The sequence below is a fragment of the Lepidochelys olivacea genome (genome assembly GCF_965140295.1).
Source record: "Lepidochelys olivacea isolate rLepOli2 genome assembly, chromosome: 16".
NCBI lineage: Eukaryota > Metazoa > Chordata > Testudines > Cheloniidae > Lepidochelys > Lepidochelys olivacea.
In genome coordinates this window covers 25,447,240-25,471,214 of record NC_140426.1, presented here as the reverse complement: position 1 = coordinate 25,471,214, position 23,975 = coordinate 25,447,240, and the positions used below count along the sequence as shown (strand labels likewise).

General features: G+C 37.1%; 1 protein-coding gene across 1 annotated transcript in view; it reads left to right on the top strand.

Moving 5' to 3' along the window:
* PSMB7 (proteasome 20S subunit beta 7) overlaps positions 1-23,783 on the top strand; it is a 42,398-nt gene extending 18,615 nt beyond the window's left edge. The window contains exons 6-8 of the mRNA XM_084649958.1: positions 4,165-4,223; positions 21,946-22,097; positions 23,567-23,783. Of these exons, the coding sequence (XP_084506084.1) occupies positions 4,165-4,223; positions 21,946-22,097; positions 23,567-23,678 (323 nt within the window). The 3' untranslated portion in view covers positions 23,679-23,783. The remainder of the gene's footprint in view (positions 1-4,164; positions 4,224-21,945; positions 22,098-23,566) is intronic.
* The last annotated feature ends 192 nt before the right edge of the window (positions 23,784-23,975 follow it).

The following is a 23,975-nucleotide window of genomic DNA, read 5'->3' as shown; positions in this document are numbered from 1 at the left end:
AAGTACTCCACTCCCAGCAGCTTACAACTTTTCCCAGTGACAGCTCCTGGGTGTTGAAAATTTTTGAAAAATCTGTCTCCAATTCTTTAAAGACAGCGGTTTTATTGCAGGGAAAATGAGTGGTGTTTTCCTTTACACCCCGGCGTGTCTTCTTTCGATGCCAAAGTGAAATGCCACTTACCAGTAGATTGTTCTGATGTTTATAATTGCCTAATAATTTCATACTTTAATCAGTGGTTAACCTATTTTATAGATAAGATTAATAGTCTGTATCATTAACATAACATTGAGCTGAATAGGTGCCATTCCCATCTCTGTTAGAGCTATTGTTTAAGGGTGCTTGCAGAGATCACTATACCAGTTACATTTGTTTCACATTTGAAGATTATTTTTCAACTATGAGGGCTAGAAACTCTTTTAAAATTAAAGCTTAAAATCTCAAGCACAAGGGGCAGCCACCAGAGAAGCACACTGGTTCACTATGTTTCTGTGAACTGGCCCAATTTGACCCCTGCTTAAAGTTCTCATCAGAATTTGTAGTAATTTGCAGTGTTGTTGTAGCCCTGTTGCTTCCAGGACAAAGCGGGTGAGGTAATACCTTTTATTTTGTCAGAAATTGGTCCACTAATGATATTACTTCTCCTACCTCGTCCCATTTCTAATAATTGTATTTCTTTCCCTAACTAATAGACAGCAATGGATTATATTTTGCAGTGTTAGGATTTTTACATCTCTTCAAGCATTAGCACTGGAAAATGTTTAACTTCTTTCTGCTTGCTTGTTAGAAATTGTTTGGTGGATATAGAAGACATAAATAAGAGAACAGTTTTGGTTCCCACATACACATAGGCTACCCACAGTCCCTTAGGACGTTGGTTTTTCTGTGCTTTGAATGGGCATTGCAATGAGAAAAATTGGATGTCCAGCTTTCACTTAGTTCCATGGATTTTTATTGGCTGCTTGCCAGTCATAATATATAACTTTCCCAAGGCATCCAGAATACCTGGAACATTGTGAATTTGTCTGGATCATACATTTGACAGCCACTGGGAAGTTCTGCCAGGTCTGCAGCTCTACAGACAGCCAAACATCTCATGTAATGGCTGAATCCATCATTTTGTACACAAGAATTTAAGCAGTTTTTGCTAAACTGTTTCAATTGATACATTTTTTTAGTGTGAATGAATCAAGCTCACTCTCCAAAGTACCTCACATCAGTGTAGTCAAGTAGTGGATTATTTGGATTATTAGAGGAATGCAGAATAATAAAATGTATTTACTTACTCTTCTAAAAATGCATCCATAATCTTGGGTTGCAAGTATAAGCATAAAAATACAATTTATAAATTTCAGATATTACCCAAAGTCCCTGTTGAGCTCCATCGTTCAAAAATCCATACGTCCTCAGAAGACTTGAACTCTGTTCTTGTACAGAACGTTGGGCTGTTCAGTAAGCCTCCTATCAGGGCACTTTTCTTTAAATGTGAGGCAGTAAAACTGTACTGTAAATATAAAACAAATACTCAGGATTTACTAACTCAAGACGTACAATTCAGAATTTGTAGAGAACCATTGCACTCCTGCTCCAAGCTCTGCTTTCTATTTTCACTAGTTTTGTTAGCACCATCATGGACTTCCATTTTTTGTGGATGTATGTAGGTTAACTAATGTAAAAATACAGGTCTCAAAATTTAGCAGCCTTTCAGCACCTCTTTGAAAGCTTCCTTATATGTGGGATAAACTAAATTCATTTTTTAATTTGAATTTCAAATCTAATACTTATTTGTTATCTTGACCAGTATAAATAATAACGGGCAACTCTAAGGAGCATTTAAATCGTGCATTGTTTTTATTATGTTACGTAACTTTTTTTAAACTCTAGAGACTTTCCTTTCTTTAAAAGTTTGCTTTGTTCTTGTCCTGGGATTCTGAACCTTTTGGGCTTAAAACTCACTTAGGATTTTGTCTTTGGGATCTCTTCCCCAAGCAACTGGTGGAGTGGAAGACAACATCTATTCCATTTGTCCTTTCTTTGAGATTATTGCTTATAAGGAAAAACCATTCTAATTGAAAAGAGAACAACACAAGTGCTATGTAGAATAAGTGGATGGTTGGGAAAGCTATCTATCCTCTTCTCTAAGAGCATCCACTGGTGTACACAGGAAGTGTATGTGCAAAAGAAAGATATATAAAATGGGGGAGTGTTAACAGAAGTTTTAGAAAATGAAGAAATATAAATTTTTCGCTTATGTGGTTATTACTGAAGAACAATAATCTTGTCTTTGAAATATTACTTTTACACTTACATTCTGGAAACTTTATATTTTGTGCAATCGTACTAATCATGTGAAAGACACCTAGATCCTAGTATAAGCAGTTCTAACATACTGGTTTCTAGTATTTTCAGTAGGCTTCCCATCCTGCTTGCAGAGGGCCTTATCTGAATTAAGGAGGCACCTATAGTTTGGGGATCCATCCCCCATATGGCTCTTTATCTCTCCAGTTAGAATTGCTTTTCCATATAATTTCACTTAGACTAGCTTTGTTTTTGCATCTTCATTTATACATAGGGTCCCATATCTATTCCAGAACACAATTTATTTTGCCCTTGGTTAGAGAATGAGTGAAATTTCTTTTGTTTGCTGTTTTGTCTGTTGACAACATCTGTTTATATGGTTCTCTTCTGCTGCCACTCCCTCAAATTCTTTTTGTTTCCAGTTGTAACTGTTAAAAAATGGAATCCACATATTGCTCCAAGGCCTAAATGAATAGTCATTGCTTGTAATACAAGTACACACTTGGAGCAGCCTACTGCTTTTAGATGTGATGTATTTGGTACTGTAAAGGTAATGATCCTCAACCACAGCAATATTCTGTAACAGGAATATCTGTCATATTCATTGGGATTACTGTGTTCATTGATTTGTGTCTGTAAATCTGCTGTTTCTACCCTTTAAATTTGATCTATAATTGGACCTCCTTAAATGGTTCAGATAAGGTAGTCTGTATTTCCTCAACAGTGTCACTGTCAGCTTCTCCTTTTTCATTATACATTCAGCAGACTGGATAAAATCAGCAGGATACCTCATTTGAAACTGTTTAATCGCTGTCTTTTTCTTTTGCTAAACCATTGAGCTGGTCAAGCGATGTACACAAATCATTTTAAATAGAAAATACGGCTTTCTTTGTGACCCAGCTAAACAGATAGTACTATGCAAAACACTTTAAAAAGTAATAAATGCCAAAAAAAATTTTAATTGGAGTAAAAAATTGTAGATAACTTTATTCGCTCTCCAAAAGTTGAGCGTCCTGAAATATTGTCAGGGCCATGTGCAGACAAGATGATGTCTTCCTAAGAATCCACTCTTTTCTGAACAAATCAAGTCTAAAATTTCAAATAGTGCTGAGCTGCTTTTTGTCCATGTGTAGGAAGTGCAGATTTATGTATAAAGCCTGCAATTATATTGTTTCAGGAAAAGAGGGGTTCTGTTGCATCAGTACCCTTGTAGTGCAATCTTTGAATGGATCAGAGATGTGATATTAAATGCTTGGCTCCATATTTGCCATTTTGTCTATTTCCTGTTACTCTTCAAAGTACAAAGTAAAAATAATGGCTCAAAATAAATGCTGCATAATAAATAGTTTTAAAGTAGAAGTGGAAAATAACCTGGTGGCAGCAGCTATTGCCATTGCTGGTACTCTTGTCTCCATGTGTCAAAATGACTATCCCAGGGCAGCTCATTAAAACAATCTATTCTAAGTGTATTGGTATTTAGTGTTACACCCTGCAACCTGGCAAGGCACAGGAGTGGGACAGAAAATATAAACTCTGGCATTCATTTAACTCACTTTCTATAACCTTGTTTTCATGCTTCGGCATTTTACTGTAAATAATTTACACTAATAAAAATTGGACCACACCAAGTCGGTATGGACTAGAGGTAAATTTGGGACTCAAGTAAGTGTCACCTGTCATGAGAACAGACATTTAAATGGCATGTGGTAAAATAAGGGTCAGTATTTTAATGAACTTAAGTCAGGTTTGTGGTGTGTTGCCGTTTTATTGACACTCTTGTTTTCTTTTAAAAATACTCTATAGCAATTCAGCAGTTACTTTACAACTACATCAAAATTTAAATAATTGTCTTAACCTTATTATTGTAGGTTCTGGATCATTGGCAGCAATGGCAGTATTTGAAGATAAATACAAACCAGACATGGGGGTAAGGAATGTTTTGGATTTTTTTAATTTAGTATTTCTTCTTTCAGTAATTCTCAAAACACTGACATACATCAAATGGGTTTGATGCTAATCTTGAATGTTGCTTTAGTTTAAAACAAAAAACGTAACCCTCCTGCTCCCAATGTCACTCTGTAGTATGCCGGCTCATGGCAGAGCTGTCAAAAAATTCAAATGGACACAGCCAACTTACAAATCCCAGTACTGCTGTTTGTAATTTCTTTAATTGGTTCTTACAAAAGCTTCTATGGTTAATGTAGGTGAAAGATTGGAGGAGAAATAATTCTGTTTATAGGTTACTTTAGGTATATGAGAGTCCCTGTATAATCAGTTTCACTCTTTCCCCTGTATAGTCCATTTCCTCATTCTCTCCCCTCCTTGTATATCTTTTACGTTCTTTTAAAGAAAGGAAAATTTGATTATAAAACCACAAAAATTGGCAGAAGCCAGTACCTGAAACTACCTTTAACTCATTTTTGAAACTGACTAGATTTCAAGTTGGCTGTGGCCATTCAAATAACAACTGTACTCCAATCTTCAGGATCTACCTAAAAGACGTTATCAGAACATTTATAAGTTGCTTTGCTGATGGTCTATATCAAACTTGAGTAATCTATAAATGCATGTTACTATGCAACCGTAATAATTTAAGAGTAAAAGCTGAAAGCAGTGGTGCCATGATCAAGTTTTGGATACATGATGCGCCTGAATAAGATGGTTCATTCTCATTATATCTGTTTATGAACACATCCGTTGCATTATTTTTATTTATGTATAGCTTTTCTTCACACCTATGTAGAATATAAGGTATACTAGGATTTTTAAAAACCAGTTATTGTTCAATAACTATTCACCTAAAAAGGGAAAAATCCACAGTTGTCTGCAGATACACTACTGATGAAAATAAAACTAAAAGAATTAAGATGCTTCCTATGACTATACCTGGTAAAATGCCTCAGTAATGTCAGGGCCTCCTTTAAACCACATTAATCTCTTCAAACTTTCCTTGAATGCTTGCTGCTTCTAGTTGCAATTGATTAATAATTCCACGTGTTAAAGAAAAATAATGAGAATCGAATACAAAATTGAGAGTTTGAAGTAGATTAAAAATGACGCTAACACTTGATTATTTTTCATAATTGTCATTGGAACATCAAAGATAAGCTATAACATTACTTTAAGGTATTTAGTGTTTAACTGAATCACATAGCGGCAAAACGGAAAGTTGATAAACTACAATAAATGTCTTCAGATTTCACTAATCTGTGTTACATCTCTGCTATAGACCAATTTCTTAAATCTTTATGCAGTTGATTCAGCAGTGTGATCCTATAACTCCACTGAATTCCTCTCTGAAGTTATTTAAATTTGCAATTTTAAGTGTATTGGTTTATTCTGTTAAATTTTCTTACGGAGTAACTTCATGTGGATTAACAATTGATTAAAAATTAGTAGTGAGTGCTTTTCCGGTTGTTAAATTCGTTAAAAGATTACACAATGGGCAATAAATGGATCACTTTTCAAATTACTCCTAGAGAGACTCTTCCCAGAACGTTTCATATGAAGTAGTTATAGTTCTGTTAAAATGTTTTTTTAAGTTTTGATAACAAACAAGATCACAATTGCAAAGCTGCTGTTGCAGAGGGCACCTAATGAGACAGGACTTCATTTAGCATGTAGAATGTATAAGCAATGTTGTCAGAATTTGGAATATTTTTAATTAGGCACTCAGACTCATTCCTTCATTTAAATAGCATGAAGGTTGTGCGACTAACAGAAAAATCCATTAAATATAAAGTAAAGGTTGAGTCTCCACCCATGTAATGCAAACCATTGTGAGAGTGGCACATCACGTTTTTGACTCTGTCCAGTTTCCTGTATAACTGGGTGTTTTTTAACATGTGCTGCCTGAATTGACAACAAGGCCTAAAATCCTTAGGAACAACAGCTACTGCACAATCCCTTCTTAAAATTCAATAGCATAATTTTTTGCCATCTTGAAAGGAAAACCTTAAATCTCATTTTCAATTAGTTATCAAGATCCTTGGTTTTTAAAGTAATTTTTGAGTGTAACTTTTTTTTTTTAAAGCACCAAAAATTGGTAAACTTCCAATTGTTTTTACTTAAGGTCAGCCTAATTAAATTGTCTTCATACACAACCTTAAATGGCAGGAGAAATTCACTATTGTATCAAGCATGCAGAAATGTAGTCTACCAATTTGTTGAAACTGATATGTAGGTCTCAAGACTAGCATATAATTTAAGCTTGGTTTTATGTTTATTGAGTATTCTGTTAATTAAAATAGTGATATAATAACACATCAGAACAATCTAATATACCTAAGAGCTAACTGAGAAGACTCAATTGGACTTCTTTTTTTTTTTTTTTTAAAGACTTACGTTCTCCATTTTTCTACTGTGGTTAACAGGTTAAAAGTCTAACTTAATTCTACATTTTTGAACACTGAAAATTAGGTTACTGTACACAGTGGGAAGTTCAACAAGATTAAAAAACAAAATAAATATTAATTATAGTTCTATCGATAGGAGTAAACAATCACATAAATGCAGCAAATCTTTGTATTATATGGTATGGACATAAAAATCGTCAATTGCTAAAACACATTGCAATGATGAGAAATTTAAAATCCCTGGAGATTAATTCATTAAAACTGGGTAGTAGATTAATATTTTTCTGTCAAGATCAATACTGCTTGCTTTTGCATTAATTGTCAGAATATCTTGCTAGGGCTACTGAAAGGTAGTAGCGTGCTGCAAGACCATCACATCACAAACAATGATTCAAAGGCAAACTGTCCTGCACCCTCTGGTATCGACTTGCAAATTAGCATCTGGAATCTAATTAAACAAGCTTAATGAAAGTAGCAGCTGAATACTGCTGGAAAAGACAATCAGCTTTTTTCCCTCTGATATATATTCTGTACTATTGAAGCTGATCACCAAACACATCGTGTGAGCACAGTTAAAAAAATTAGCATTTATTTGAAGAATAGGAACTCTTTTTCATTCTGTTATGCTTTTGGCATGCACTGGCGTCCCATGAGAGCCATGCCACAGCAGATAGTGCACAATATTTATAAATCCATGACAGGCAATAATAGGAACTTGAAAAATTCTTTTGCTAGAATTTCAAGTTGAGAGCTGCCAAAAGCTGAGAGGATCAAATCTGCAGTGGCAGCTGCTGTGCCCTACAGTTAGAATTGTAGACTTTGAAGATGCTCAGCTTAAAGAAATGAAGACTGCAGGCTTAGCCAATTTTTGCAGGTTTCTAGAGCCCTGGCTCTCTGCCTTTTGAAGATGAGTTGCTGAAGCTTCTCCCACTGCCTGAGGCATGCTAAAACCAACAGGATGTGTTTTTTTCATAGACTTTGTGTGTCTTCAGTTTTGAGTAGCAGATGCTTTGTCGGTGCCAGCTGTGATGGTCCTTCTCTGGTTGCAATGCTGAGAGATGATCTTTACCCAAAATCCTCCAGCGAAACTGCCAAGATGGATAGTGACGTATAAAAGTGCTACTTCTGCAGTCTAATTTATGGAGTCATGTTTCATTGTGAACCAAGTGCTGGCCTCTAGAGGAACTGTTATAGATTGAAGAAGTGAACGCTTTCAGCCCTGAAGGACTATAGATGTTTCAAAATGTGATGCCAAGCACCTGGCTGCTGTAAGAACAATATTAATTTGTCATGTGGGTAGCTACAGATCTACCTTAAATAATATAAGTGGAAGAACAGCAGAGCTAATACAGAGTTGTGAGCTTAGTCAGTTTTTCCTTTTTGTGGCGTACCACCTGCTGTTAAACACCACATTCCATTTTTTAAGTACATTAATGGTTTGTGCTGTTCCAAAAACAGTATTGAGAGATATGGCAATCATCCTGAACTAGGATAAATTCTGCCTACAATATTAGATGCTGGAGCTTTTGAATTGTCTTTATCCTTGTGGTGATTGGATTCCTAGGGATATTTGGGGGGGAAAAGACCTTTAATAATATAAATGTTGGTGATTGACCCTGCCTCTCATGAAGGAGAAGTTTTTGCAGGTTTATGGAAGAAAATTACTTAATTAAAATACAGCTGTGTGCACCTGTATTTCTCAATCACCTGATGAAAGCTTCATGTTTGACTGAGCAAAGATACAGGCCGCTCATGCTTCTGCTTTGTCTTCCATATTTCATCAAACCAATAAAAAGAGAAACCAAAATAAGGAGACTAGAAAGATGACCAGCAGAAGTCATAGAGAACCATGATTTCAGGGAAATTTAGTAAAGCTGTTTGAAGTGTTCAGGATCAGAGGACAAATAGAAAAATAAGGGTGTGGGGAAGAAATGCAGGATTTAAATAATTGAATCTGAAATTGATCGTTCTAAAAATATGAGAACATGCAGTATTTTTGATTGTGCAGTCTAACATTAGTTTGAGTAGTAAATGCAGACAAACATACATAGGGGAAGGAGAGCTTTCTGAAGCCTATGGACAAAATTTCTCTCTCGCTCTTTTTTTTTTTTTTCCCCCCTTCAACCCATTCTCCTGACCATATTCCCCTTCTTTAAAAGAGTGTTACTGTACAGGACAGGGCAAACCATGGACTGTTGGTTAATCCACAGGAGACAGTGGCACTATTTCTGGCTCTGCTGTTGATCACTGAGACACCTGAAAGCCAATGGCTCTGCATCAGTTTCCCCATCTGTAAAAAGGGGATATTCTCTTCCTCAAAGGGAGATGAGTCTTAATGGGCTTATGCAAAGTCATTGATATTCTAAGATGGAGGGCTTTACTGCAATTTTATTTCTATTTAAACAAAAATACTTAAAAGGGATAATTCCGCAACGTTCCGAAAGCATGCCATTTTCTTCCATTATTAAACATCATTAAAATATTTCGTAAGTACTTTGGGGGACAGTGGAAAAACATGCATCCGATGAAGTGAGCTGTAGCTCACGAAAGCTCATGCTCAGATAAATTGGTTAGTCTCTAAGGTGCCACAAGTACTCCTTTTCTTTTGGGGAAAACATGGGTGTAGCAATATGTAGCTGAGTATTTGTTTTTACTAACTACTGACAATAATACTGGGTTATTTTTTGACTGTCAAAACTCTAACCTTCATCAACAGTAGTAGTCTCATCAGTCTTATTTAGATTGCATCTGTATGATTCGATGCTCAAGAACAATGACAACCTGCATATGAATTTTGTATTAATTAGTGATGGTTGATCAAAACGTCTGTGTCCCTGCCATAGGGCTCAGGTGTGGAAGTCTGCAGGCTAATCCCACCAGCTGACATTCAGAGGTTTAATGACTCCATGGGAAGGTGACCACTTGCTGGGAAGTTTCTTGGCTGAACTCAGACAGCAGACAACAGAGATCAAGCAAGAGTATCCGAGTTAAGCAGAAGAGCCTGCCTGAGATACTTGAATTCCTGTTAGTGTCAAACAGAGCTTAAGTAAACAAATCAAAACAAAATTAAAAATCTGACCCCCCTGCACAAAAAGAAGTGCTTAAAATGTGTGCTCTGTGTATGTGTTTATTTCATTACATAGTGACAAGAGATTAGGCTGTTAGTAAACGTCTTTACTGCTTCTTATTGCTAGAGCTCATGTTAGTACAGATTTGATATTTCCATTATGTGACTGCTCTACTCCATCCTTTGGAGTTGTCTATCTCTGCACAGACTGGTGTCAGGTATTAGTGCAGACAAACCTTTATTTTCAGGAGTTATATCATACTGTTTCCTATTTTTAAACTAAAATTATTTAAACATGTTAACTCAATTCCTGTTTGATATATTGGACAGGTTCTGTTCTTAACTCCTTGCATGGACTGTTATGAAGAATTGATCTCCATTATGGAACTTATGAAAAACTGGAAATATGAAGTTAATTTTAAATGTATCCTACCACTTGGCAGCTAGATATGCTCTTAAATGGCTGATATTACTGGAGAGGAGTTCTTAATGTATGCTCTTTTCATATATCAAAGCATAATTTCCAAACGAAAGTCAGATAATAAAAATGCCTAAGGGTGATTTCCTTCCGAGTTACCACTGATACCCAAAACACTTCTTTGTTCTATATACTGACTATTTCCAGATACAGGAATCTTGTCTAAGTTCATCCATTCTTTAGTTTAAATTGGACCCTGCTGCATGGCAAAGGAAACAATTTCCTTACCTTTGCAGAGGTAACACAAAGTTTGTACACAACAATGTAGACAAGCTATTCACAAACTGCTGAATGTTAGAGAACATTTTACAGCACATAGGATAGATGTAGGGCAGGTAATTATTTTTTGATGCATTCTCAGGAGCAGATGTTCCAATCTAAATTGTTTTAGTTTGTACGTTTCCTGTAACTGTGGAACAGGGAAAATGTACTGAGAAATATTTCACATTGTACAATGCCTAAGTGCTGCCCCTGCAGTGAGAATCTTGAAGGCAGAGTGTAATTTCTGTATGAGCAAAGAACATTGAATTGGAATAAGGTCCCAGCAGAATTTAGACTAGGCTGAGAGAGTAGAAGCCCTTCAAATGAGTGAATACTTACCAAGTTTATAAAGCATTTGGGTAAACTTAAGTGGAAAAGGATTACAAGAGGGCCTAGGACTTTTTCTTTTTAAAATAAAATGTTGATCTTTCTTCACCCTCATCCGTCAACATTTTTGGTGATAGTGAGATGAGAATGGAGTGCTTTGCCTGAGGCAGAGGTGTCATTGCAGGACTTTGTTCCTATGGGGTATAATGGCATACAGTTACTTAAAATGACCCCTGTGCTTGGTTTGCTTTTCTCTCTACTCCCCTGTAGCTAAGATCCAAAACGTCACTACAGGGTGGTGGTGTAATATTAGGCAGATTGAGAATTTCAGGTTATCAAACTAAAGTCTTTAGTGTGGTAGAATTATCAAACTCCTTTACTGCTGAACAAGTCCATTTCATTCTGAGAATCTGTTCCTTAAAAACTCTGAATATCAGAACATCACAAGTGATGGATTAAATCTGTTCTCATGTTAATTCATAGTTATTGTGAGTATAAAAGCAGCCAGAAACCCTACAGATTCAAGATGAGGCTTGTAATTTAAGATTTCATACCACTGGAACAATGTATTGTACTATTCTTCATGTAAGGAATGAAATATAGGAACCAATGTTACTGAATAGTATCTTGGAATCGTATAAGTTTTTGTCTTGGCAGGTAATTTGGCATAAATTGTTAATGTAAATCCAGGTTAGTGGGGAAGACATTATTTTACTAAAAAAGATAAACTGCTGATTAATTCAGTATAGAACTCAATTACAAATTGAAAGTGTCTCTGCGGGACTCCAGTACCCTAAAGACAGCAGATGTTGAATTGATACTCCAGCATATTTCACACTGGTATGAAATATTAACATGGTTTATTATACTTGTGTGGTGTACAACATCAGACGGGGGGCAGTAGTGATGAGTCTGGGCTTGCAAGCATATGTACTAATGAAATATGAAAATACTGTAATTACAAAGAGTAAGGACTTTGAGAGGTGTATTTTATTGAAGAAAAGATCTCAGTAGAAAATGGTAAGTTTAAAATAGTATAAATTTAAATTTTGTTTACATGGTATATACAATGTACAAGATAATACAAGAAAATACATCATACAACACAATCTTTTTTAAATGTACAAAATCAAAGACATTAATATTAAAGCTTAAACTGCTGTGTTCACAGGACTGCTAGCTTCAGTGCCCTGGTCAGATCCAGTTTGGGTAATTAGTTACTGTCTACTCCATATTTGCCCTGTAGTTTCAATAGGATGTCTTTCCTCATTGCTGTAGTGAACTGTTCCTTTTAAATAGATGCTGTTTTCACTCCAGAAGCGGTTACACTTTGGTGGTGGGTGAAGTGACTTGTGTGTTAATATATCAGCACAATGACAGCAGCATAAATTCTATAGTAGATACTGTAGAATTTGGATCAAAGAGATTTCCAAGTGAGCCACACCAAACTGGAAGGTAGTGTCCCTTTTTAAAGGTGTTTGGATAGTTAAACCTTGCTGTGTCGTAGTGGTGACTTACGGATATGGGTGATAGTAGCCACATCAGCCAGCAGCAATGACTGTTAATCTTCTTAAGCAGAGATATAAGTGTTAGTGTTGGCTAGGACTAGGCTGAAAAACAGCAACCCATTATTAAAAAAACAAAAAACAGGGAACCCTAAAAATGACAAGAATAATCCTATTTTAAAAGCTTGCAGAAAAATTAGGATCTAGGAAAGTGTGTATCGGTTAGCTTTTATTTTATAACAATGTATCACTCCAAATACTACACAGTTTGACCCAGAGTTCCAATAAGTAGTAATCTGCCAAGGGATCCAAGTCTAATAATTACCATTTTTTTAGCTTCTTGTACCTCAAAGCTTTGAACAAAAATTGAGAGATTTTCACAGTGGTGTATGTATACAAGATACACTGAGACTCCTTCCTACAAATCTGTGTAAGTGCAAATGCTTCAGAATTTGGAGTTCTTCAGATTTGTTCGTAATTAAAGGCTGCAAGCTAGATTGGAAAATAAAGCAATAGCTGCATTATCTTGATCCAAAATATGAAAAATGTTAGTTCTTAGTTTGATCTCTTCATTCACCATTATTCTCCCATCTGCTGGAGTGTTCATAGGTTTCTTTATGTCCTACACTTTTTAAAGTCTATCTACTACAGCTAAGTAAAACCTTTGTGTGTGATTCAGAGAAGCCTTGCCCTAAGAAAAACACATGCCTTCAAGTACCACAAAGTTCCAGAATTCTGTATGGGAGAAATTCAGCTCTGATTGTAAGGCTCCATTTTTATCCCTGTGCAGGTGGGCCTCGCAGTTCTGGGAATGATTTTGAGGGCTGCAAGTGGTAAGGAGCACCCCTATCTTTGAATTATACAACTACAGAGTTACAGTAGTAGTTGAACTCTGATCTAGAAATTGATATTTTTTTTTTTTATTTTCACCTGTCCTCGTTTCTTGACCATCTAGTCTGGCATTACCCTAATTTCCTTCAGTCTGTCTTCTATACACTCTAGAAAACTAATGACTGTTTCTGGCACTTGTCTGCCCCATCTAAGCACCATTTTGAATACAGAAGCAGAAAATACATTAAATCTTTGTTTTCCCCCCATGTCCACAAACTAATCTTGCAGTGAGCGATCTCATGGTGATCATCACTGACTGCCTTTTCTTCATCGCTGCTTTTCCTTTTTTACTATGTGCCTTTTGTAATTATTTCAACTGCTCTTTTAACAATTACTTGAACGGTTGCTTTAATGTACTTTAGCTTTAAACCAGTCTAGCGGATCTGAGTGCAGTATTTTTTAACATTAAATATACAGTAATTCTCTTTAAAGAAATTCCACTTCCCTTCTGTGCTCTGTTGTCGTTCCTCCCATGCTTGTCTTTGTGGCGTTAGACTAATCATGACAAGCGGAGCTGTTTACTGTGTCCCTCTTCTCGTTCATTTACAGTAAGAGTGATGTATTCCAGAATATCTGGATGTTGTATCACTTTATGGTCCAGCCCCTTACTCCTCTCATCATCCTGGTGCTGCCACATAATTAACATCCTCTTTGCCGTCTGCTTTTTTACTTTTGTTAATTTCTTAGCTGCTACTTAACCTCCTACAGTCTGGTCTCCAGAATCCTTCTACACTTGATGAGGCCACTTTGAACATCTCCCCTTTGAACCTCTCATTCTCTTAAACGTTTCAGACTGTGATCAGTTGTGTGCTAAGATGAGCTTGTTTTTTTCAGGGCTTCAGCAAGCCCCCTTTCCACTCCTACATGTTCCAGATGTGCTTATTCAGCAGTAGCCCCATCTTGCACTGCTGAAACTATAGGATTTCTCTCTACTCTGTGCCCATAGCAGCTCCGTCATGACCCTTTAGAGCATGTACGAAAGATGATGGGGAAAGAAAAGGCAACAAAACATGATGTGAAGGCAATGTCAATAACTCCCCAAAGTCAGCACCAGGTCCAGTTCAATTAAACTTAACAATTCCCAATTGGTCACTCACAAGCACTCACTTCACGTAAAGAAAGTGAGATGAAAACAAAGCACAGTCTTTTGATTCGGAGATCCAGTATGATAACTTCATAAAAATATTTTTCTGTTGTAAAGCATTCATCTGCCTATGACATTCATCACCTAAACTCCATTGGATGGGAAGCTCGGTGATTGGGACTTTCAAACAGTCTGAGTATTAAGATTGTATATCCCAGCGCCTCCCCCCTCAGTTCAAGTTAAAAATGTAGCCAAACAGATTCGTTCCAAACTAAATGGTTGGCTTTCAACCCTCTCTTTCAAAAAAAATTAAGAAAAATGCTTTGCATCAGAGCTGTCATCTTGGTTCCCCTGTCTCTTTGGACTTTCCCAAAAAATTTTAGTGTTGCTTCCAGTCACTTATCGATCTTCAACACAATTTCTCCCAGCAGACAGGCATAGCCACGCTTTCACATCCAGCAGTCTGCTGATTACACTTCCAAAGTCTAATTATTCTTTTGTAGCCGCTTATGTCCTTCAAGAGGTATTGTTTTCCTAACTCCCAGGCCTTCTTTATAGATTTTTTTTACTATGTCTCTGTCCTTGGGCTCCCAAATACTCTTCCTCACCCCTGAGATTCTCACTTAAAGTAGTTTGTATATTTTACTTTTTCAGTACAGGAAGGACATGGAACAAATTTCACCCCGGTGCAAAAGTACTACCATGATATTTTCAAGAATTCTTCTACCCCGTATAAATGTACTGCATGCTGATTCTTCAGATTTGTGATGAAAGGCTAAACTTGTTAGAGCATTTTACTTATTTACGTATATGCTAAATATCAAAATAGGATATTGCTGGTTATCTACTAGACACTCATTCATTCCAGTTTGATGATAATCTAAATAACTAATTAAAAAACCTCTCTGTACAATATATAAATCTGTGGGAGGAAAAAAAAAAGTCTCCTGTATGAATTGCTTGTCAAGTTCCCAAAACATCAGGGAAATAATATTCTCTAAACAGCTGCAACCATTGTATTTGTTTGAGACATCAGTAGGCATAAGCGATATAATTCTTCTCAAAAGCTTTTTGCAAAAAATAGGATTAATTGGCTGTAGACATAACCAACATGCTCCATAGAAAAGGTGGTATTCCAAATCTGAAAATCATTGAAGTGCGAAGAGAAATTCGATTCAAGCTATATAAAAGAATAATATGGAAAAGTTCCTTATCCTTGCTATTTGGGACTTGCACCATAGCAGATGTAGAGAGGTAATCTATCAGTTTTTGAGTGTCTACAAAATGCAACTCTCCAGATAGCAGGTTTAAAGTAAAGATTTAATACAGTCTCCATCTACTATGATGTTGCAGTGACAGTTTAAAACTCATTCTCTAAATCTCAGCAGACTTTATAGCTAGCGGTGGGCCAATATAAAGTTTAATGGCATTACAACACATAAATCATCTTTTAAAGATGCTACTAGTAGCTCCAATATTAAATGCAGACAATCGTCTACGTTATAAATAATTTATCAAACACCATTTTAGATTAGGCTTCCATGCTGAGTTATTTATTTTAGCCTTTACTGTAGTATTCCTAAGGCACGTTTTGAAAGATCCATTACTGGTCAGTTTAATGAACTTGGGGGTCTGTTTTGTTCCCTTCAAGCACTATGGTACAGCTGTGGTGACCATTACATGGCTGATCTGGACCTCTTTGTGCCTTTTACAAGTGCTACCCATTTGTCATGCAGTGGTAAATGGAGTTGCACATTGGAGTCCTGGGACACATTGTGTGATGTAGTGATGGAGACAAACAGATAGCTCTATAAAGTGCTGCTTGTCACAGCTGACTTGTATTACAGTACATCACTCGTACTGTAATCTCATTTAAGAAGCCCTGTAGACCCGGGAGAATGATATTCCCAGTTAGCTTGGTCTTTCCAACCATAAAGCAGGAAGTGCTCCTTTTATATACTCTGAACTTTTAGGGGATTTTTAGATTAATTATTACAGTGCCACTGTATTCATGCCACTGTAGTTAAGACTGTGTCAGCACTTCCATTATAACCCCCTATTTTCTGACCATAAAATCTCACTCATTTGTATGCAGGGTCCCTACACAGGAACAGTTCTTTAAAAAAAAAAACCAGTTTTTACAAGGGCATTTTGGTCATCTTTTTAAGTTACGAAAGTCTGAGAAAAATATTTCACATTTGGGTGCTGTTTAATTAAATGTCTTAGATTTAATTAAATAGGCTGAACTATTTCAAATTATGGTCTTACAATATTTAATATTCTGAGAGGATCTTAATTATAATAGGCATCTACCAAATAGAGACTGTTTTGGTCTATCAGTTACTTTGGGTTCAAGAATATTTTGCTAACTGAGTAACACACATGGTGCATTTTAAAAGCAAAAAAATGCTTTTTTTACCCAGGAGACTGAGGCGACTCTGAAGGAAGATTTAAAATTGAGCACAGTTGTTTTTATGTTCAAATAGAAAAGGCCTCATCTATTGCCAAAGAGAACTAAAGTGGATATATTGTCCTTAACCTGTGGCCTATAATGTGTTCCTTAGTTTAAATTTCATTTGAGTTTGTTTAAAACTTGTACAAAAGGATTCATTTAAAATAGTGGTAAACTTCCAGGTAACCAAAAATGTGTAATTTTATTTGGTTTACTATGTTCATTTCCATAGACAGTACTAAAATGTTCCTGTCGTGCTAGGATTCTAATTAACGAAATTATTCACTACCACAAAACACTGAAGTGATGTGCAGAAATTTTTTTATGTGGCTTTGCTCTTTTTGTTCCCCAGGGCGAATCTGTACAAAGTGCTGTTGAATATATTTTAAAAGATTTCGTCTGATAAAATGGGGGTAAAGTAAGAAACCACACTATTTCTGTGGCCGAGTGCAGACCTCTTGGTCAATGTCCTAATTAAGCTGTGAGAATATGAATACTGCTAATAACAAACTCTTGTGTGGAGGATCACCGGAGAATGTAAAGTATGCCTGGGGTACAGACGTGATTGTGGCTGAGCTACTTTGGGGATCCTCTTCAGCTGCACTTCAACGCTGGCGCTTGTGCAGCTGCTGCCTGAATCTGAAAACATTCTCGGACTAGCATACATACCCTAAGGATCGTTATTTCCTGTGGCAGGGTTTAAAAAAAAAAAACTTTGAAGGCTGTACATGAAGTGAGCAGAGCTGCATTTACCAAAAGCAGCTTTGAAAGCTGATTTGCCAGTGCATTCCCGACTTCTAATGATGGCAAGTCAGATATTCAAACTGCTACATGCACTATTAAGAGCTTGGATAAAACTGGTAACTTTGGAGACTCAAATTTCAGTTGTTCCATGGTGCCTTGGTTGTACGTCATGTTTAACTCGACATCACCACAGTGTTGGAAAGGTCTGCAATAACTAAACACCTCTTGGTGAGTTAAGGATAAAACGTTGACTTGGAATTTCCTATACGCGTATTAGAGTCATGGTTTTTAGTATTGTCTTGTTACATTTGTCTGAATTAACATGTTCTGTTTGTTCAAGTCAGAGAATAATCATTTTTTAAAAATGTTCCTTGAGCTAATGCACTGGAAGTAAATGATAAAAGTGGGGGTTATAACAGTGTACTGGACGTGTAGTTATAGCAACTTCACAAGGTGAGATTCACACACCAAAGAGCCCAATCCTGCGGTGTCTACGCGGACAAAAGTCCAGTTGAAGTTAATTCTAGCACTGGCATGTAAGTAAAAGTTCTGACAGAGTAGAGCTTGCAGGACTGGGTCCTAAGTAATGTTTTCCCCTTGATGAGTGTAAATTCACATGATGTATTAATGTAAGTATTATTTGGCCATTAAGAAGATAGTACTTTGTCTTCTGTTTCCTTAAGGCAGTGGTTCCCAAACTGGGATTTGTGAACTGTTACAGGGGATTCCCTAATGGCAGACAGAGCTGTCCCTAGGGACCCCGGCAGCACAGAGCCCCTGAACGTCCAAGAGCGAAGCAGATCAAAGCACGCATCTCTGTCACACTGAGGAGATTTAAATCTCAAGACTCCTTTATAAGATGGAAAGGGAGGTGGATATTTTTTGCTGTTTTTAAAATTAAATAGGCAGCCAGTATTGTTTTAAAAATTATTATGAAGAACAAGTTAAGCTTTGTTGTAAGCTTTGTTGCGTTATTTGCCTGGACTGCTGATTGTTTATGTAGGAGGACCTCTGAATTGGCTTCTTAAATACCTTCATGCTGTTTCACATCTGATAGTCCTTGATGAAACCTAGTTATAACAGGCTTATTCAAAGTGATACAAGCTACAAAAGTGAGATCTTGAAAGCTTGTTGCTGTTTTCATAATGCAATAAAAATACTGTAATGATCAATAATAAGTGTGTGTAATAAGCATGTCATAAAAACAAATTTTATATTTCTAAGATCGCTGCTTTTATACTCGGGTAAAGGAGAAAATCCCTGGAACCATTCATTTTTAGGAGGGGGTTTGCAAGACTTGACATTTTAGTGAAAGGGGTTCACAGATGGTTAAGGTTTAATATATTGCTGCAGGAGATGAAATTGTTTGTGTTCAATACCTAAAAATCACGTTTTGCCTCATTTCATCACGAGTGGACATTTTAGTACCTGGGTGTGTTTTGTTTTTTTAATACACTGGTGTATCCAGCCCATTTGTACCAAGTAGCATTGAATTTACTTCACAATTGGTATTGGGCAAGAAACCTATCCATTACCAGCTGATTATCAGTGGTCAGATGAATTTTTGCTGCCTGGGTGACACTTGCAGACTCTTCTCCTCTCCCCAGGAGTGACTTCTGAGGATGAGGGGAGAGTGAACAATTTCCAAGGGTCAGCCGCCAAGCAATGATTAACACACTAGACAAGCCAGCCTCCAGGTATTTTTAAACAAAAACCAGGCTCCAAATTTCTCATCCCAACAGTGCCTGGAGTGGCTTAATCTTTCCAGTTACAGTGTAGAGAGATTAGAGGGGACCAGTACTGAAATGGAAGGAAACAAAAACAAAATTTTTTTTCTGGCCAGTAAATCAACTTTAAAAAAAAACATTTGTTGTCCCAGCTCTAATCCTAGTCAGCCCAAAGGAGGGAACATCTTTTAGAAGTGGCTTCAGTGATTGTCTCTAATTTCTGAGGACCATTTGGTCTGTCAGAGACCACTGTCCATCTCTGAATAGTACATGAATCTTTTTTGTGGGTTCTTTTTCATCTCTCTGACTTTAAAACCAATCAGTTGCTCTTTTGATTCCCAGAGTTGTGATTCATGGATTTATGAAATTTGTATGTAGCTTTTCCTAAATAAGCGAGCATTCATAGGACATCCGCTTGTGGTATTATGGTGTGTGTGTGGAGGACTATTTAGTCCGCTCCTCCCCGAAGCATGAGGGAACAGTGGGTCCTAAGTTGTGATTTGAAGAGAGCTGGCTTGTTAAATGTGATCTAAGAGGTTGGAATAAGGAAAAGTTATATATAATAATCCTCCTACCATCATCATCTTTTACAGCAGTTGCTGCAGGGATGGTTTGTGCTCATGAATGGCAGAGAAGGTGAACCATGAGACAGCTGTTAAATTTCAGCTCGGGACTGCATCTTGTCCAACTGTGAGCCTTTTCCAGCTCCTGCTGGATGTATGTGAAACAGGCTGATGAACCACTCTACCAGTAATAAGAAAAGGAGTACTTGTGGCACCTTAGAGACTAACCAATTTATTAGAGCATAAGCTTTCGTGTAGCTCACGAAAGCTTATGCTCTAATAAATTGGTTAGTCTCTAAGGTGCCACAAGTACTCCTTTTCTTTTTGCGAATACAGACTAACACGGCTGTTACTCTGAAATCTACCAGTAATAGAATCTTTGTCACCTCAATACAACTTTAATGCCGTATGTTCAGTTACAGTGTGAAGTTGCAGATTCGCCTTCGTCTCACAATACCTAATGGCGTCCAGAATTGTTTGTAACATCCCTGAATCTTGTCAGGGATTGTCAGTTCGGAGTTGCATTTGAAATGAAATCTAATTCTTTCCTGTGCTGAGTCTGTAGAGGGAGCTAATGTAGCTGTAATAGGCTTCCCTTTTCTGCTACAGAGCAGCTACAATTATGCGAATCCTTTCAGGCCACAACTTGCTGTACAGAATGCATAGTTTGAGGCCAGTTATTCAATGAAGGTTTTTGTTGTAGTTGTGTATACAATTAAATAGATTTTTTTTGTCATGTGCTCTCTGAGGGAGAGTTTTGTTGCTTAGAGCACTAGGTGAGCATTGGGCTGATGCATGGAACTGACTGCACTCTCTCTGAAAGGTAATTTAGATAATTTCCATTAAATAGAGAACAATTCAGATTTCCTCTGAGAAACTGTGTAAGTCAGGTGTCTGTATGGTATGTTCTTTAAAGCATGCATGTTCTTGAAATGCAAACTCTTTGAGCATTAGAAATCCTATGCAAAGTAGTATGTTGGTATCTCAAATACACATTTGTAAACTTATGTAGGACTAAAACAGTAATGCATAATTTTAGCCACAATAGGAATTAGATTTGAGGAGGTTTCCCCCACTTGAAACAAGCATTATCTTTCCTTTCCTAGAATACCCAAGTCTAGAGATGAGTAGAATCGTGCTGCTTCATTAATTCTGAACTAGTTAATGAAACTGCACAGTAGAGTGTCCGTACTACTGACAAAAGTATAAATAGATTACACATTCGTTTAACAGTCGTAGTTATAGTCCATTTAAATTGAAAAATTGTAACAATTGGTATTTACAAATACACACTTCACCTGGATTTATATAAAAGTGGCCATACTCCCATTCCTGCTATAAATCTTACATTCTCAAATTGTCTTCATCACTGTTTTTCTTTTAATACTCTTCTCCTGTACACTACACTGGAATATGAAAACATTAGCTAGCTATGATGCAGTGCAGACCAAAGCTCCCCTGTAATGCAGCTATTCAGAGGAGTAGAATAAATTTTGCAAACCAGGTTGGCTGTGTTACAAAACATACAAATCATTTTCGTACTACAGAGGATGATTAAATCGTCTCTATTCAAGGCAGTCTTTAACTAAACTAGTATGCAATTTGTATGCAAGTGGTTTACACGGCACTACAGGGAAACTTGCATTCTAGATTGTTGTACATGTATGTATTTAAGGTCTGGAAGATAGTAAATTGTTATGAACATCAGTTTCTCCCCTTCATAGTTTAAGGTTTTTCGTTTCTTAAATTTTTTCACCCTGACCCCTTCATTATAATCGGTTTGACATGTACCACTGATGGCGCTCATCATGATTGGAAAGCTGGTCCTTGCAGTAGTGCTGACCATTGTTCAGATTCACAACACTGTATCATAAAGATGCTGCCTGTGTTTCTACCTTATCCTTCTAAGAGAACTTAGGCCATGTACAGAAATATACATCTCCATCTGATAGTATTGTCTTAGTTAATAGGGCAAGTGATCCTCTTGAATCACACTTCAGTAACCTCTAGAAAGTAGCCCCTTAATTTGATCATTCGTAATTTTGCTCCTTCTGTACATTAGATTAGTTTTCCCTTTTATTTAAATGAAATGACAGTTTAAGAATGTTTCTGTCTAGCTACACTGTGCTGCACAATTTCCACATTTACAGGAGTTGGTAAACTAGATAAGCTTTATTTTATATTCCCCCCCCCAGGAAGAGGAAGCCAAACAGCTTGTGAGAGATGCCATCGCAGCTGGCATATTCAATGATCTGGGCTCCGGCAGTAACATAGATCTCTGTGTTATAAGCAAAAGCAAGTTGGATTTTCTCCGTCCTTACAATGTGGCCAACAAAAAAGGCGAAAGGTTAGTATTTCCAAAGCCGCCTATTGTCCAGTCTTTCCCTAACATTCCAGACATTTCAGTCAGATCCTTCCCAGTACATTTTGATACTGCTTTTTCAGTGTCCACCACCATTAGCTCCTGCCCTCAGAGGAAGGGCTCACCCATGTTTGGAGAATAGACTCTGCATATGGTTGCTGATTTTAAACGCACTCTCTGGATCACTAGCATTTCCTTTAAAACACAGAAGGTTGTAGAGGTTTTTCTATAGATCGTTGCGGGAGGGACTGTCAATTGTTCTATGGCTAACTTGGGCCTAACAAAAAAATGTCAGTATAATGCAAAGAAGATAAGGAATTTAGGGGAACAAATGTTGAAGGTTGTCAGCGATGCTCCTTTCTGCTGGAACATCCCTCTCTTGACCTTTTCACCACCTTTAGAGTTTTGTGCTATTTATGTTCTCCAGCTCCCTAGTTTGACAGGCCACAGCAAAAGACAGATCCTGCCATAGCCCTCCTTTCACTATGCTGTGTGCAAAACTACAAATGTGACAAACCATTTTATGCTGTTGCTCTTTTTCCTTCAAAACCAAAGCTGATGCATTTTGAATTCTCTGAACTTAAACTTCCAAGAAATTAGTTAAGTACAGCCACCCTACCCTCTCTAAGTATGATTCCACAGTGCAGTTTTCATGATTGAACTCAGAGAAGTGACTGAACGTTTTAGGAATACTCAAGGCATGGAGGTGGTGAAATTCCAAAGTAAGCAAATGTGGGTGCAGTTAGTTGGGTAAGAGACCAGCTGAAAGTTTAACTGCTAACCATGCAGCAGTCACTCCTGCACACTGCATTGCCTAATTAGTGAGTCACAGCCCCTGCAGGCAGTTGAAAGATTTTGCAATATGTATATTTACACAGGGTGTAATGTGATTGTGCAACTTACAGACTATTGCAGAAATAGTGGAATGAAAATAAAAATTCACCTTTCTTTAAAGCAAACAATAGGCAAAGGCACAGTGCCAGTCAGTCCAATGTACTCATAGTAGTTCTACTCGCATAGTATGAGTTGCAGAGCTCTTGTCTGTTAGACTTTCCATTATAAGCCTGCATGGGATATGATACTGACTTCCCTTGTTCATGAGAGAATTCTGCAATTGCAGAGTAATTCAGATAACTTTGAATTCCATGGTACAATCATATTGCGGGGGGAGCCAGCCTCTAGGCTAAGATCAAATGTGGTGTGAGTAACAGACAGTCACTGCCTTAGTCTTTCAGGCTTGCTGAGTGTTTTTAGACTGCAACTTTAGAAAGCCAAAGTAAATTTAACATTTTTGTTGTGCAAGATGTAGCATCTGTTCCTTTAGATTGATTAAGATTCAGCCTTAATGTTTTTTTAATGACCTCTTCTTTGATATCCACTTTGTCTGGATTCAATTCTAGGGAAGTTCTGTGTTGGGGAGCTGCTCTGTAACTTTCATTGATTATCTTTAACAGGTATGGTAAGTACAGGTGTGAAAAAGGAACTACAGCTGTTCTTGCAGAAAATGTGGCTCTCCTGGACCTTGAAGTGGTGGATGAAACAGTACAAACAATGGACACTTCCTGAAGTATTGTGACACAGAATTACTACGTTAACCATGTCTGGTTGATATTAGAAGCCTTCCTGCATGGAAAAACCTCAATTTATAGTAAATAAATGGATTCTGACCAATTTGTGGAGTGAGGTTTTTTTTTGGTTTACACCGTTGATTGGTTCTGTACGTAAGGAATGGTAAGTCAGCCAAACAAAAATCTTATTAATGATCTGCTATCTGAAAGGTCATCCTACACATTGTAAGCTATGAGTGAGTCACAGGGCAGCAATCTGAAGTACATGTTCAGCTAGTTGGGCCATTCCCTCTTG